General features: G+C 54.0%; 2 protein-coding genes across 2 annotated transcripts in view; one reads left to right on the plus strand and one right to left on the minus strand.

Annotated features, from left to right (window-relative positions):
- CDH23 (cadherin related 23) overlaps positions 1-16652 on the plus strand; it is a 217816-nt gene that overhangs the window by 147912 nt on the left and 53252 nt on the right. Inside the window, exons 22-27 of the mRNA XM_058029323.1 lie at positions 246-435; positions 2009-2154; positions 3048-3267; positions 4663-4815; positions 5863-5976; positions 7194-7342. Of these exons, the coding sequence (XP_057885306.1) occupies positions 246-435; positions 2009-2154; positions 3048-3267; positions 4663-4815; positions 5863-5976; positions 7194-7342 (972 nt within the window). The remainder of the gene's footprint in view (positions 1-245; positions 436-2008; positions 2155-3047; positions 3268-4662; positions 4816-5862; positions 5977-7193; positions 7343-16652) is intronic.
- C8H10orf105 (chromosome 8 C10orf105 homolog) lies at positions 9186-15148 on the minus strand. Its single transcript, XM_058029322.1, has 2 exons — positions 15007-15148; positions 9186-10076 (listed from the first exon to the last, which is right to left on the minus strand). Exon 2 carries the CDS (start codon positions 10069-10071, stop codon positions 9676-9678), a length of 396 nt encoding a protein of 131 aa, XP_057885305.1. The 5' UTR covers positions 10072-10076; positions 15007-15148; the 3' UTR covers positions 9186-9675.

The following is a 16652-nucleotide window of genomic DNA, read 5'->3' on the forward strand; positions in this document are numbered from 1 at the left end:
GTTTGATTGCTGCGCTTTTGTATCTTGTCATGCCATCACCTCCTGTGCTCACAGGCCAATTTTGGGGACATTTAACACCACAGCAGAGGTCTCGAGGGTGCAAAATCCCTGCAAATGTCACAAAAACACAGGGCTGGATGGAGGATGGGTTCCTTTGTGCTGCTGGTGCAGGGACAGCAGCAAACCTCCGTGGGGAGTGAATTCCCAGCGCTCTCCTGTAATTTTGTGCTGCTCCCCCACGGCAGGTGGTGGCTGTGGACCCAGACCTGGGGGAGAACGGCACGGTGGTGTACAGCATCCGGCCTCCCAACAAGTTCTACACCATCAACAGCACCACGGGCAAGATCCGCACCTCGGGCGTGCTGCTGGACAGGGAGAACCCCAACGCCCAGGAGGCGCAGCTGATGCGCAGGATCGTGGTGTCTGTCACCGACTGTAAGCCTCCATCCCACCCTGGGTGTGCTCACTGCTCAGCTGAACCTGCCTGGCTTGGTTTGGAAAGGCAGGAGTCTGCTAAGGAAGGCAGGAGCCTCCCCTGAAATGGAGAATGTAAACCCTCTCCACCCCTCCCAATTGCTATGAATTTTAAATTAAGGGGCTCTCAGGCAAAAAATATGGGAGCAGGAAATAACAGTTCTTTAATAGGGAAAAAGAAAAAAAAAGGATAAAATAAACAATGCAGAACAACACTGCCAGAGTCAGAACCCAACCTGACACCCTGTGGGTCAGGGTGTTGGTGGCAGTCCCATTGGAAATGTGGCTGCAGCCCTCCTGCAGTGTCAGGGGTGGTTCTGTTGGAGCAGGGATCCTGTAGAGAAGGATGTATTCTTCCTCTGAAGATCCAGTGGAAGGACAGGCAGCTGCTGTTCCTCTGGGGAATCCCATGGAGAAACCATGCTGGTGTCTCAAAACCTCTGGATTATATCTGGGTAGCAATGCTTGGCTCCTCCCTCTGGATTGTATCTGGGTAGCAATGCTTGGCTCCTCCCCCTGGATTATATCTGGGTAGCAATGCTTGGCTCCTCCCCCTGGATTATATCTGGGTAGCAATGCTTGGCTCCTCCCCCTGGGCGGAGCATCTCCCAATGGGATGTTATAGTTCTTATCAGCCATGCAGTGACATTCAATTGTCTGTTATCAGCAATGTCCCCTCCCAGGGAGGAGTGGGTGTGGTCACTCAAAGAGAGAGATAAGGCAAGCTGCCCACTTGACAAAAGACAACTGCCACACAGCTGGTAATTGAAAACATCTTGCATTGCAACCTTCAACACTTCCCCAGCCTGATTTTGCCCTTATGGCAAAGTGTCTTCTGTTTTCTTCTCTCCTGCTTTGAACGCGAGTGTTTCTGAGGTGAAAAAAATGGGAGTAGCTTTAAGCCTGCTGCTAAAACAAGCTCAGAATGCGAGTGAGTAATTCATGTAGCAGCCCTGAGAAAGAGCCTGAGAGGCAGGAACTCTCCCTCCCCCTCAGCCCTGCTCCATTGGCATCCCAGAAAATCAATTGAGCAGGTGAGGGAAGCAGAGCTGATGGGTTTTTCTCTGGAAATATTGCCATGGGGAAACTTTTCATAGGAAGAAAGATAGATATACAATGATAATCCTTTCTTTTCAGGACAAAAGGGAATGGTTTTAAACCAAAAGAGGGGAGATGGAGATTAGATGTTAGGAGGAAATTCTTTACTGAGAAGGTGGTGGAACAGGCTGCCCAGAGAAGCTGTGTCTGCTCTAACCCTGAAAGTGTCCCAGGACAGATTGGAAGGGGCTTGGGGCAACCTGAGATAGTGGAAGATGTCCCAGAGGGTTGGAATTGGATTATCTGTAAGGTCCCTTCCGACCCAAACCATTCTGGAATTCTAATTGTCCGTTGGTGGCAGAACACCCATGACAAACCAGGGCCATCCCCCCATCCTGCACTGCTGTCTGCATAGTGAGTGAGAGCTTATTTTTAGGGGAAAGGGGTGGAAGCAGCTCAAGTGTTAACCTTGAGACCCCATTCCTGGCCTCCACAGGTGGGAGGCCACCCCTGAGAGCCACCAGCAGTGCCACAGTTTTTGTCAACCTGCTGGACCTGAACGACAACGACCCCACTTTCCAAAACCTGCCCTTTGTTGCTGAGATCGCCGAGGGGCTCCCCGCGGGCACCTCTGTCTTCCAGGTGAGCATGCTGCCATTCCTCACGCTGGGAGCTGCTGCCATGGCTTCTGCAGGCTGGCAATGCATCCTCTCCTCTCTCTGCACCTTCTCCATCTCCTCTGTCCTCTCCATCTCCTTCTCTTTGCCATATTCTAACAGTGGAACAGGGGGGATGCAGAAGGTGAACGTGTCCAGGTGAGCGTGTCCCACTGCTGCCATTCCTCATGCTGGGAGCTGCTGCCATGGCTTCTGCAGGCTGGCAATGCATCCTCTCCCTTCTCTGCATCTTCTCCATCTCCTCTGTCCTCTCCATCTCCTTCTCTTTGCCATCCCTAACAGTGGAACAAGGGGATTGCAGATAGGGTTGTGCATCTTTACTCCATGGGCTTACTCCTGGTAGGGAGGATCCTCCAAGGCCATTTCATCCCTGCATACCCAGGGCCAAAGGCACTTGGGATTTCTGTACCACGGCTTCCATGGCCAGGAGATGATGATCAGGGTGCTCTCCTGTAGGAATGTGCCCTCCTGTTGATGGAGTGACAAAAGGAAACAAGCCCAGAAGTTTCTCTCCTTGGTTAAATGAAACGACACCTCATAGGACCTGGGGGGCTTCACTCAAACTTAAGGATGGCCAATTGGACAGAAGCCAAAAAGTCCCACCTAGGCAATTTACTAGAAAAGAAGAGAACAAAGAAACCAATCACTTTTGTGAGGTGTTTTACCAAGAGCAAGAACCTCTTGCACCTAAGTCGCTTTTTCTCTGTAAGGAGTTCATTGTTTTGGCTTTTATTAAAACCTTTTTGTTTCCAGCGCTGCCACAGAAAATCCTGCTAATTTTATGCCTTCTAAGGTAGCTGAGCTGTCATAAGACCTCCAAGAGCTGACGAGACGCTCCTGTTTCCCTGTCCCCACCAGGTGGTGGCCATCGACCTGGACGAGGGCCCCAACGGGCAGGTGTCGTACCGCATGCAGGTGGGCATGCCCCGCATGGATTTCCTCATCAACAGCACCAGCGGGCTGGTCACCTCCATGGCCGTGCTGGACAGGGAGAGGATCCCCGAGTACCTGCTCAGGGTGGTGGCCAGCGACGCCGGCACGCCCGCCAAGAGCTCCACCAGCACCCTCACTGTCAAAGGTGGGCGCAGCGAGAGCGCGCCGTGGTGGCAAACGTCCCTGGGGGAAATGCAGGTTCTGCAGGAGACTCAGAAAAACCTCCCTGGGGGAAATGCAGGTTCTGCAGAAGACTCACTGAGGCCCATGTGTGAAAAACACCAATCACTTGTTGGTTTTTTTTTTTTTAATTTTAAAAGTTTTATGATAATAAAATGGTTATAAAAATAGCAATATAATTAAATTTGGACAATTGGGATGAGGACAATATGAGGTAATAAAAACAAAGAGTTACAGACAGTCCAGGTACCTTTTCTGGGCAAAATAAGTCCGAAAAAGGACACCCGTTAACAAAGGATTAACCCTTAAAAGCAACAGCCTGTTGCATATTCCTACACCTCATCCATGGTGCATAAATTCTATTCAAACACAGGATTCTGTCTGGGCACTGTCAGCTTCTTCCTCTGAATCCTGACTGAGTCTTCAGGGCTGAGCAAGGTGGGAAGAAGTTCATTTCTCCTGATAATGGAGCAATAAATTCTCTTTCTCTGAAAGATCCAGGTGTCCTGTGGCTGCTGTCTGGTGCAAGTGCCTCATTCCTTATACAGCAGTACTAATCAATACAACAAAATACATATAATAAATATGTATATATATATATATATATATATATATATATATATATGCATAGAGCCATATAATATGCACTTTTCACAGCCTGGAAACAGGGTCAGGTCTGGCTTTGTGCATAGGGATGGCTCCATCCCCACAGGCTCCATGTCTGCTATCAACACACTGCAGAGATGGGGAAAACATGGTGTTTCTGGCAGGGCCCCCAAATTATCTTTTTTTTTTTCTCCATTCCCCCATCCCCAGTGTTGCTTTTCTCTTTTGGTTCAGCATGTGATTCCCATCAGCTGCGTGCCTGGACAGCCCACGCAATCCCAGCTCAGAGCTGGAGCCTTATTGCAAGGCCTGCCTTTAATTTAGTGCCTTGCTGTTTGCTGGCTCCGTGGAAGCCTGGTGCTGAAAAAGGATAAGCGTCATCTGGAAATAAACTGACCCTGCACTGTCCTCAGGCCCGAGTTTGGGAAAGAAGCTCCAGGTCCCTGCCATGCCCCAGGAAATGCTGAGCTTATATTTAAGCCCCAGATTTTCCTTTGAACGGGGATGGAAACGGGCTTGGTGAAAATAGTGACTTGAATTTCAGTGATGCAATGGGTTTTTGGGCTGTGAGGAGGGTGATCTGTGTGTACCAGGGGCAACCAAACAGAGCCCACAGCCACTCTGCAGGCCCCCCAGTGCCCCAGTGGCAGGGAGGGTCAGGCAGAGCATCCCTGGGATGCTGAGAGGAGCATTGGGAGCCCAGCCTGGCGTCCGCAGCACGGGCAGCACACTCAGCTCTGCTCTCCCTTTGCAGTCCTGGATGTGAATGACGAGGACCCCACCTTCTTCCCTGCTGTCTACAACGTGTCCCTGCCCGAGGACGTGGCCCGCGATTTCAAAGTGGTGCGGCTCAACTGCACGGACGCCGACATCGGGCTCAACGCCGAGCTCAGCTACTTCATCACAGGTGGGAGCGCCGTGCCACGAGGGGAGCTGGGCTCGCAGCAGGGCACAGGCTGCCCCAGACCTCGGCCGGGGTGCTCCGCGCTCCGGCTCTGCCTTTGCCAGCCCCTCAATCCTTGTCCGGCATCGCCCTCTGCTGAACAGCCCCGCTCGGCTCCCGGCCACGCTGACCACCCTGCTGACCCTGGAAAAGCATCAGCATGGGCAGGGCACGGCTAGGGAGCGAGGCCTGGGGGGGCTTCCATCGGTGTTTATGGTTGGGAGGCGTAAACGGAATTTTGGGGCATTTTTGGGCAGGTGGGGTTGGTGGGCTGCAGCGCCCGGCTTGCCCCACGGCTGCAGCACCTGCAGCAGGAGGCTGGGGAATCCCCTGGCCACGGTTTGACTTGCAAACTGCACACCGAGCCCTCAGGAAGAGGGCAAAAACAGAAGTGCCACCAGAGAGCCACTTTTCCCACAGTAGCAGCCTGCTGTTCCGTGTCCAGCCCCTCTGGCCTCTCCTCTGCAGGTGAATCGGGGTGTGCTGTCCCACAGGTACCACAGCTCACGTGCACAGTCACCCCAATTGCCTCAAGGCACTCAGGAAATGACCCAGCTTTCCCTACAGCCCTTGGATTGTTCCTGTGCTGTGAGGCAAAGTGCTCTGCCAGGGACAAGGCACCAAACCATCCTTGCACAGCTGGGCTGACCCCGTGCCCAGGCCACAGAACCCAAGGAAATGGCCTCAAGTTGCACCAGGGAAGGTTCAGATTAGATATCAGGAGAAATTTCTTCACTGAAAGGGTATCCAGGCGTTGGGACAGGCTGTCCAAGGAAGTAGTGGATGTTTCTGGATCCCTGGAGGTGTTAAAGGTCAGGTTGGACAGGGCTTGGAGCAGCCTGGTCTAGGAGGCGTCCCTGCCCACGGTGAGGTGTTGGAACAAAATTATCTCTAAGGTCCCTCGCAACCCAGCCCATTCCAAGTTTCCATTCTGCTTGTGCTTTGCTCCAGGTCCCTCTCAGCCCAACCCAGCCCATTCCATGTTTCTGTTCTGCTTGTGCTTTGCTGCAGGTGGGAACCAGGACGGCAAATTCAGCGTCGGCTTCAGGGATGGGGTGGTGAGGACGGTCGTGAGTCTGGACAGGGAGACCGTGGCATCCTACACGCTGATCCTGGAGGCCATTGGTAAGGATTTCCCAGGGATCCCACTGCCACACAGCCACAGGTGGTGGCCATGCACGTGTGGAGCTCCCTTGCAGGTGTGTCAGAGGGGCAGCAACCTCTGAAGGAGCTCTCCAAACCGGAGCCTGTGCCTGGTGCTAACACTGCACGTGTGAATTAATGTGTCCCACTTCCATCATGACTTTTGCAGAGGGTCTATTGCCCTCTCAGGTTTTCCCAGCCCCAGGGCTCTCCCTTTCACCTGGGAAGGCAGGCCCCCTGTTCCTGGGAGGCTCCACACTGTCCAGGGCATCCCTCTGCCCAAAAATGCCAACTCCACAGCATCGTTCCGCTCCTGCCATGCCAGCCCCTGGCTCTGGGGCTGCTGATTAACCCTGAGCCACCTGGCACGGGCAGAGGGTCCCCGTGCCAAACTCAGCTTGGCTGTCATCCCCAGAGCTCTATAATGATGTGCCTGTTCACAGATGACTTGGATGTCCCTTTGGAGAGGAGAAGTGAGTGTCCTGGACAGAAATTGTTGGGGGCACAGCACTGTTGGGGGCTGCAGCAGGGATGCTGCACTGCCTGGGCGCACAGGACTGGATCCCAAGGGGCAAAGGGTCTGCTGTGCCCCTCCCATGGGGATCACACTGCCTGTGCTTTCCCAGATCCCACAGGCTCCCAGCTGGAGGGTTTAGCACTCCTGCAGATCAGGCATGTTGAAAAATCCAACCCCAATCCATGCTGCCCCGTGCCTCATTCTTCCTGGCAAACCCAACAGCCGTGCTGCCATGTCCTTGCCTACTGAACATCAACCCCTCCTGGTGCTCCTTGGCTGTGAGCTGAGCTGCAGCTGTGGAAAATTCACCAGGCTGCCTCCACCTCCCAAATCCCTGGCTCCAGCAGTCCCTTCACTTGGTGCATGGAGCTGCAAATCCTCTCTAATGATCAGTTGCATTTCTGGCCTCACTGGGCTCCATGGCAGAGCTTGGGGGTGGCTTGGCTTTTCCTTTTTCTTGCAGAACAGCACGGTGGCTTTGCAAAATAGAAAGGGGGAGGAAAAAAAACCTAAAAACCCATGTGGGATTTAAAAGCTGCGAAAAGATGAAATGTTTTAGTTTGGAAATCTCGATCCTGTTATTTCAGCAGCCTTGGGCTGAGCACCTCCTGTGCACGGAGGAGGTGGCTGAACCTCCCTCCCTCCCTCCCTCCCTCCCTCCTTCCCCTTTGTGTCCCTGCAGACAACGGCCCCACCGGGAACCGGCGCACCGGCACCGCCACCGTGTACGTGACCGTGCTGGATGTCAACGACAACAGGCCCATCTTCCTGCAGAGCAGCTATGAAGTCAGCGTCCCCGAGGACATCCCAGCGGCCAGCAGCATCGTGCAGGCACGTGCCTCTTCCCCCGGGACCCCGGGCTGGGAGCTGGGGGTGCCCCACTCACCGTGCCCCACTGGAAGCACAGGGCAGGGGTTTTCCCTCCCTGTCTGTCCCCTCGGGCAGGGCGAGATGTGTTCTGGCTCATCCACTCCTCTGCCAGCCCAGGCTGCGAGTGCCGGGGAGCAGGCAGCAAAGAGCAAGGGGAAATTAAGGAGCTCACCCCATTTCTGCAGGGGGTGAGAGGAGAAGAGCCAAGCTCTGTGCTGGCGAGGCCACTTTGGCTACACCCCTGCTTTCTCCCTCCTCCCAGGCAGAGATCTCCATGGGGAGGGAGCAGAGTGCCTGCAAAGAGATGCTCAGAGAGGGGGGGAAACCCTCAGAGAGGGAAAGAAGCATTTGGACTTTGCTTTCATGTTTGTGGCTCTTTTAAGGGAGCGGTGGGCAGAGCTGAATGGCTCAGTGAGCACGGGATGAATGCGGGCATTCACAGCATCCCTTCAAACCCGCGGCTCTTCTGGAGCAGGCACCAAAGGCTCTTTGCAGAGGGCCCTGGGAAGGCTCCTGCTGCCTTCAATACCTCTGCAGGCACGGGCAAAGGGACAGCTTTGTCCCTGGCTGTGTGAGTCACCGGCAGAGAAGAAAGGAGCCTTTTGCCTCCTGCCACAAAAGGTTTGCTGGGAGCCCTGTGTCTGCTCCAGGCAGCAATGCCCAAGGGATTCTGTGGCTCCTCAGCACCTGCTCTGCCATGGCAAGGTGTACCTGATGCTCTGGCATCAGCAATCCCAGGATGGAGGTGTGTCCCTGCACAGGAACCCTAAAACTGAGCTGGTTTGGCAAATTGGAGGGAGGGAACTTGAGTCTGACTGGCAGCAAAGTGCCTGTTCTTAGAACCCGCCTCCCAAAAGAGGGGGATGCCCTTGGAAGTCCATAGCAAAAGTGGGGGAAGTTGTTTTTCCACAGAACAGCATGGAAGAGAAACAGAAATGAGCCATCTCCCAGCTTCAGTTTAATTTGCACCTTCAGCACGAACCATTTGTACAGAAGGTCTCTCCCTTCAGTGCATCCCCACATCCCCAGGGCAGCAGGAGAGAGTTTCTCAATGCTTCCCCATCCCTTTCTCCCAAAACCAGGCAGAGCAGGGCCAGAGAGGAGGAATAGGAACACATTGACCACAGCAACCCAGAGCTCACTCAGCATGGAGGGGGGTGACAGGGACCAGGCAGCACATGGGGGCACGAGCATCCCTCCACCTGCTCCAGAGGATAACTCCACTGGGAATTGCTTTCTGTGGAGCAGGCTTGCCCTGGGCTGCCTCTCTTCAGGCAGCCAGGTTGCTCCCAGTCTCTTGCAGGCTGTTTGTTCAGGTGCAGCACAACTTGCACAATTGTGTTGGTTTGGAAAGACGGGAGTCTGCTAAGGAAGGCAGGAGACTCCCCTGAAATGGAGAATGTAAACCCTCCCCACCCCTCCCAATTGCTATGAATTTTAAATTAAGGGGCTCTCAGGCAAAAATATGGGAGCAGGAAATAACAGTTCTTTAATAGGGAAAGGGAAAAAAAAAAGATAAAATAACCAATGCAGTACACTAGAACAACACTGGCAGAGTCAGAACCCAACCTGACACCCTGTGGGTCAGGGTGTTGGTGGCAGTCCCATTGGAAATGTGGCTCAGCCCTCCTGCAGTGTCAGGGGTGGTTCTGCTGGAGCAGGGGGATCTGTAGAGAAGGATGTATTCTTCCTCTGAAGATCCAGTGGAAGGAGAGGCAGCTGCTGTTCCTCTGAGGAATCCCATGGAGAAAGCCATGCTGGTGTCTCAAAACCTCTGGATTATATCTGGGTAGCAATGCTTGGCTCCTCCCCCTGGATTATATCTGGGTAGCAATGCTTGGCTCCTCCCCCTGGGCGGAGCATCTCCCAATGGGATGTTATAGTTCTTATCAGCCATGCAGTGACATTCAATAGTCTGTTATCAGCAATGTCCCCTCCCTAGGGAAGTGTGATTGTGGTCACTCAGAGACAGAGATAAGTCAAGCTGCCCACTTGACAAAGGTAATCTGCCATACAGATGGTAATGGAAAACATCTTGCATTGCAATCTTCAACGACGTTTCCCAAAAGAAATGAAGCAGCAGGATTTTTTTGGACTGCCCGGTGGTAACTGTGTGTGGGTGTAGTTTGGATGCCTCCACCTTCCCTGGCAGGAAGCAGTAACCTGGAAAGCATTTGGGTACCTGACATTGCAAAATCTCCTGTCACAGAGCCTGGAAATGAGCTGCTCAGAGGTTCTCTACTCAGGATGCTTGAGAAGGGAGCCAAAGCTTGGGAAGGAGGAGCAGGGCATGATCACATTTTGGTGGACTCCATGATGTCCCCGTCCTGGCTGCTGGAGAAGCTCCTGGGACAGGCCAGGGTGCTCTGAAACGCCCTCTGGCTCCTCCTGAAGCTGCTGATGGAGCCCCTCAGGGAGCCCAGGCGCTTCCAGAGCCTCAGCTGGGGCTGGCTGGCATCCACGGCCTGCTGGGGCAGCCACTCGTGGGGACCCCAGGGGGAGCGGCCCAGCGCCCGAAGGTGGCAGAGGGTGACAAGGGTCAGCAGGGTGGCCAGCACCAGGAAGATGCAGACGAGCCCCACGATGGTGGGCAGCCAGTCTGTGCCCTCCGGGGAGCTGGCACTGGGTGGCACCGGCTCCAGGAGCCCAAGGACAGGTGGGGTGGGAGAGGTCCCGTTGCCAGAGCTCATCTTCCCTGCAAGGTGACACAGAGAGGCGATTAGCACGTGGCAGATGGACAGACAGCCACCCTCTGGTTAAACTGATGGGTTCTTGTCATGCCAAGATGTCCAGGATTGTCCCAGCCATGTTTTCAGTGGCACAGGGGGGACAGGGGTAGTCCATCCCACACTTGCAAAGCACCACCCTGAACTGAAGTGCAAAACCACCTGGAAAAGAAATCCACCAATATTTCTGGCCTCTGGGAGGAGACTTCCAGGGAGCACACACACACTGCATGAAGATTTTCTAGAAGAGATAAATATCTATGTACCACAGAAAGCTCAAAATCCTCCCCCCAGGCTGCTGAGGTTTGGTTCTCCTCTGTTCCCCAGAAATGCAGGTTTGTGGAATTGGCTGTCATTTGGGGGTTTTGTGATTATACTTCCAAAGAAATTGGACAGTTGGTTGAGCCTGTGCCCTGATAAGTCCCCATCAAGCTGTGGTATGTGCAAAATCCAATGGTTCAGGGCCAGGACTGTGCCTGGAAAATGGGAAATGCAGAATCCAATGTGTCAGAGCCAGGTCTGTGCCTGGAAAATGGGAAATCCAAAATCCAGTGGGTCAGAGCCAGGTCTGTGCCTGGAAAATGGGAAATGGAGAAACCAATGGGTCAGGGCCAGGTCTGTGCCTGGAAAATGGGAAATGCAGAAACCAATGGGTCAGGGGCAGGTCTGTGCCTGGCAAATGGGAAATGCAGAAACCAATGGGTCAGGGGCAGGTCTGTGCCTGGAAAATGGGAAATGCAGAATCCAATGGGTCAGGGCCAGGTCTGTGCCTGGAAAATGGGAAATGCAGAATCCAATGGGTCAGGGCCTGGTCTGTGCGTTGAAAATGGGAAATGCAGAATCCAATGGGTCAGGGCCAGGTCTGTGCCTGGAAAATGGGAAATGCAGGATCCAATGGGTCAGGGCCAGGTCTGTGCGTTGAAAATGGGAAATGCAGAATCCAATGGGTCAGGGCCAGGACTATGCCTGGAAAATGGGAAATGCAGAATCCAGTGGGTCAGGGCCAAGTCTGTGCCTGGCAAATGGGAAATGCAAAATCCAGTGGGTCAGAGCCAGGTCTGTGCCTGGAAAATGGGAAATGGAGAAACCAATGGGTCAGGGCCAGGTCTGTGCCTGGAAAATGGGAAATGCAGAAACCAATGGGTCAGAGCCAGGTCTGTGCCTGGAAAATGGGAAATGCAGAAACCAATGGGGCAAGGCCAGGTCTGTGCCGGGAAAATGGGAAATGCAGAATCCAATGGGTCAGGGCCAGGACTATGCCTGGAAAATGGGAAATGCAGAATCCAATGGGTCAGAGCCAGGACTATGCCTGGAAAATGGGAAATGCAGAATCCAATGGGTCAGAGTCAGGTCTGTGCCTGGAAAATGGGAAATGCAGAATCCAATGGGTCAGGGCCAGGTCTGTCCCTGGAAAATGGGAAATGCAGAAACAAATGGGTCAGGGCCAGGTCAGTGCCTGGAAAATGGGAAATGCAGAAACCAATGGGTCAGAGCCAGGTCTGTGCCTGGAAAATGGGAAATGCAGAAACCAATGGGGCAAGGCCAGGTCTGTGCCTGGAAAATGGGAAATGCGGAAAACAATGGGTCAGAGCCAGGTCTGTGCCTGGAAAATGGGAAATGCAAAATCCAATGGGTCAGGGCCAGGTCTGTGCCTGGAAAATGGGAAATGCAGAATCCAATGGGTCAGAGCCAGGTCTGTGCCTGGAAAATGGGAAATGCAGAATCCAATGGGTCAGAGCCAGGTCTGTCCCTGGAAAATGGGAAATGCAGAATCCAATGGGTCAGAGCCAGGTCTGTCCCTGGAAAATGGGAAATGCAGAATCCAATGGGTCAGGACCAGGACTGTGCCTGGAAAATGGGAAAAGCAGAATCCAATGGGTCAGAGCCAGGTCTGTGCCTGGAAAAGGGGAAATGCAGAATCCAATGGGTCAGAGCCAGGTCTGTGCCTGGAAAATGGGAATTGCAGAAACCAATGGGTCAGGGTCAGGTCTGTGCCTGGAAAATGGGAAATGCAGAATCCAATGGGTCAGAGCCAGGTCTGTGCCTGGAAAATGGGAAATGCAGAAACCAATGGGTCAGGGCCAGGTCTGTGCCTGGAAAATGGGAAATGCAGAATCCAATGGGTCAGGGTTTGAGAGGGTGAATCCCTGTGTGTGTTGCAGGCAGTCCCAGGGATGGAGCTCTGCTCACCTCCTCCACAATGGTCTTTTCACCTCTCCTCACCCCAAATGTATTTTTTTTGTCCATAACCAGCCCTGTTCCTTCCCCTCAGCTTTGGGAACAGAGCAGCACTGCCAAGGTCCCCCTGCTGCAGGGACAGCTCCTCTGTGCTGCCAAGGCAGGGCTGCAGGGTGTCCCACTCCACAGGCAGCCTCAGTCAGGGTTTCCAGGGCTACCTTCAAGCTGCCATTTACCCAAATGCATGTGGTGACCTTGCATTGTTCCTGGAGAGCCAGCCTGGAGGCGTGGGCAATTCCTTCAGGCTCTTTCATTCCTTCGGGCTGGGTTTGCTCTCCTGCTCATGGCTGCAGAGTTTGTCTTTTAAATTCACTTGACAGCGTTCCATAGAAACCCTTCAGGAGGGATCACACTGGTGTTTTCCCAGGCTTTTTCTGGGAAAAACCACAAAAAAAAACCATGCCATGGTTCTCTCCTTATACCCAGCCCAGCTGGCAGAGCTCTCATGGCATTGCCCCTTCCCAGCATCACTGTCCCACCCAAGCTCCATATTCTTCACCCTGCTGGGTTAAAAGGGATTTTCCTGCCCTGGAAATCCTGCCCAGGGGTTCATCCCTCCCTGATCAGCTCCAAATGTGGCACATCCCCGTGAGCACGAGGCAGATGAGGATCAGAGGGGAAAAAAGAGAAATTGCAAAAGGTAAAATGCCCCCAAGAAAGGTGGAAAGGTAGGAAAAAGGAATGATTCTCATGCCTGAGCAGCAGAGCAGGTTCTTCTGCCCAGCACTGCTCCCTGGCCTGGCCCTGCTGCCTGGTTTGGCAGTTTTTCCATCTGCTCTCCCTCCCTTTCCTCAAAGTCCTGCAAAGAAAAGCCTGTTCTCAGGCACAGCTCCCATGAAAAGCAGCTCTCATTCCCTTCCCCAGCTTGCCTAGCAACACTTTTCCTGGAGCTCCCCAGCTTTTCCCAGTGCCCTGAATATTTCCACGGGCTGGCAGGAGGAGGTGATGCTGGGCAGGACCAGCCTGACCCTCCTGATTCTGTTCCCAGGGTGTGAGTGATGCTGCTCCCCATCAGCCCTGCTGGTACAGCTGCATCCCCAGGACCTTCTCCCTCTCCCATCACCAGGGCTGGGAAGGGAGCAAGGATGCCTGACCCCATTTCCACCCCAAATTTTGCCTTCTGCACCCATTTCCAGCGTTTTCCCCAGGAGCAGGGATGCCTGACCCCATTCCCACCCCAAACTTTGCATCCCCACCCATTTTCAGCTCTTTCTTTGAAGGAGGGATGCCTGACCCCAAGCCCATCCCAAATTTTCCAATCCCACCCATTTTCAGCTCTTTCCCCATAAGGAGGGATGCCTGACTCCATGTTCACCCCAAACTTTGCATCCCCACCCATTTTCAGTGCTTTCCTCAGGAGGAGGGATGCCTGGCCCCATGCTCACCCCAAACTTGCATCCCCACCCATTTTCAGATCTTTCCCCAGAAGGAGGGATGCCCAACCCCATTCCTACCTCAGACTTTGCATCCCCACCCATTTTCAGCTCTTTCCCCAGGACAAGAGGTGCCTAACCTCGTGCCCACACCAAATTTTCCATCCCCACCCATTTTCAGTGCTTTCCTCGGGAGCAGGGATGCCTGACTCCATGCTCACCCCAAACTTTGCATCCCCACCCATTTCCAGCTCTTTCCCCAGGAGGAGGGATGCCTGATCCCATTTCCACCCCAAACTTTGCATCCCCACCCATTTCCAGCGCTTTCCCCAGGATAAAGTGGTTCATTTCACCTCTTTCCCCAGAAGGAGGGACGCCTGACCCCATTCCCACCCCGAATTTTCCATTCCCACCCATTTTCAGTGCTTTCCTCAGGAGGAGGGATGCCTGGCCCCATGCCCACCCCAAACTTGCATCCCCACCCATTTTCAGATCTTTCCCCAGAAGGAGGGATGCCTGACCCCAAGCCCATCCCAAATTTTCCATTCCCACCCATTTTCAGCTCTTTCCCCATAAGGAGGGATGCCCAACCCCATTCCTACCCCAAACTTTGCATCCCCACCCATTTTCAGCTCTTTCCCCGGGAGGAGGGATGCCTGATCCCATTTCCACCCCAAACTTTGCATCCCCACCCATTTCCAGCGCTTTCCCCAGGATAAAGTGGTTCATTTCACCTCTTTCCCCATAAGGAGGGATGCCTGACTCCATGCTCACCCCAAACTTTGCATCCTCACCCATTTTCAGTGCTTTCCCCATAAGGAGGGATGCCTGACTCCATGCTCACCCCAAACTTTGCATCCTCACCCATTTTCAGTGCTTTCCCCATAAGGAGGGATGCCTGGCCCCAAGCCCACCCCAAACTTTGCATCCCCACCCATTTCCAGCTCTTTCCTCAGAAGGAGGGATGCCCAACCCCATTCCTACCCCAAACTTTGCATCCCCACGCATTTTCAGCTCTTTCCCCAGGAGGAGGGATGCCTGACCCCATTCCCACCCCAAACTTTGCATCCCCACCCATTTCCAGCGCTTTCCCCGGGATAAAGTGGTTCATTTCACCTCTTTCCCCAGAAGGAGGGATGCCCGACCCCATTCCCACCCCGAATTTTCCATCGCCACCCATCTCCAGCTCTTTTCCAGGGCATGATCTCCGCAGCCAGGGGTCTGTCTCAGCCCTGGGGGTGGCCTAGGGAGCCGGCAGCGCTTTGCCGCGGGGATTTGCGCTCCCTACCTCTCAGCAGCGCTGCCTCCCGCGCTCCGGTGCCTCGCCGCCTCTCCCACCGCGCTCCGCCGCTGCCAGCCCCCTCCTCCCGCTGGGGAGGGTGGGACAGAGGTGGCAGCCGGCGGGGGACAGCCTGAGCCGGCCGAGCCAGGGCGCTGCAGTGCCCCGCAGCTGTGTCCTGATGGGGTCGAGCCCCCCGGGATGCATCTCCTCGGGATTTGTCCCTGTAGGATGAGTGAATTGTGCAGTCGCGGGGTGAGCCTCCCCTCCTCATGCCTGCCCCTCATTTTCCCAGAAAATCGACTTTTTTTCCCATTGTTTTATTGCCCCTCCTCATCCGTTTGTGTCACCTTTCCCCCCAGGGCTGCGACAGGCTGGCTGTGCCCTGCAGCAGAGGGATAAAACAGGCTGGAGCTCAGCTTGGCTGCACCAGGTGCTTTCCACCTTTAGCACCACAGAAAAGAGCTTTTCTCCCACTGCCTGCCCTGCTGTGCCACTGTTTTCCCAAGTTTGGGGCAGTTTGTTAAAGTGCCACCTTTCCTTTGGGACCTCAGCAGGTCAAAGCAGCAGCAGCCAAGATTTCCTCAGGCTGCATCCCATCCCATCCCATCCCATTGATCCCATCCCATCCCATTGATCCCATCCCATTGATCCCATCCCATCCCACTGATCCCATCCCATCCCATCCCATCCCATTGATCCCATCCCATCCCATCCCATCCCATCCCATCCCATCCCATCCCATCCCATTGATCCCATCCCATCCCATTGATCCCATCCCATCCCATCCCATTGATCCCATCCCATTGATCCCATCCCATCCCATCCCATTGATCCCATTCTATCCCATCCCATCCCATCCCATTGATCCCATCCCACCCCATTGATCCCATCCCATCCCATCCCATCCCATCCCATCCCATCTTATCCCATTGATCCCATCCCATCCCATCCCATCCCATTGATCCCATCCCATCCCATCCCATCCCATCTCATCCCATCCCATTGATCCCATCCCATCCCATCCCATCCCATCCCATCCCATCCCATCCCATCCCATCCCATCCCATCCCATCCCATTGATCCCATCCCATCCCACCCCATCTATCCCATCCCATCCCATCCCATCCCATCCCATCCCATCCCATCCCATCCCATCCCATCCCATCCCATCCCATCCCATCCCATCCCATCCCATTGATCCCATTGATCCCATCCCATCCCATCCCATCCCATCCCATCCCATCCCATCCCATCCCATTGATCCCATCCCATCCCATCCCATCCCATCCCATCCCATTGATCCCATCCCATCCCATCCCATCCCATTGATCCCATCCCATCCCATCCCATCCCATCCCATCCCATCCCATCCCATCCCATCCCATCCCATCCCATTGATCCTATCCCATTGATCCCATCCCATCCCATCCCATCTCATCCCATGGTTTTTCATGTGTGTGAAAAACGCCAATCACTTGTTTTTAAATTTTTAAAAGCCTAATAGTAATAAAATGTTATAAAAATAGTAATACAATCTTAGAGTAATAATAATTTGGACAAATTCAATTAGGACAATATGAGACAATAAAGACAAAGAGTTACAGACAGTCCAGGTACCTTTTCTGGGCAGCCCGAGCCCCAGAAAGGACCCA

The sequence above is a fragment of the Melospiza georgiana genome, chromosome 8 (assembly GCF_028018845.1).
Source record: "Melospiza georgiana isolate bMelGeo1 chromosome 8, bMelGeo1.pri, whole genome shotgun sequence".
Taxonomy (NCBI): Eukaryota; Metazoa; Chordata; class Aves; order Passeriformes; family Passerellidae; genus Melospiza; species Melospiza georgiana.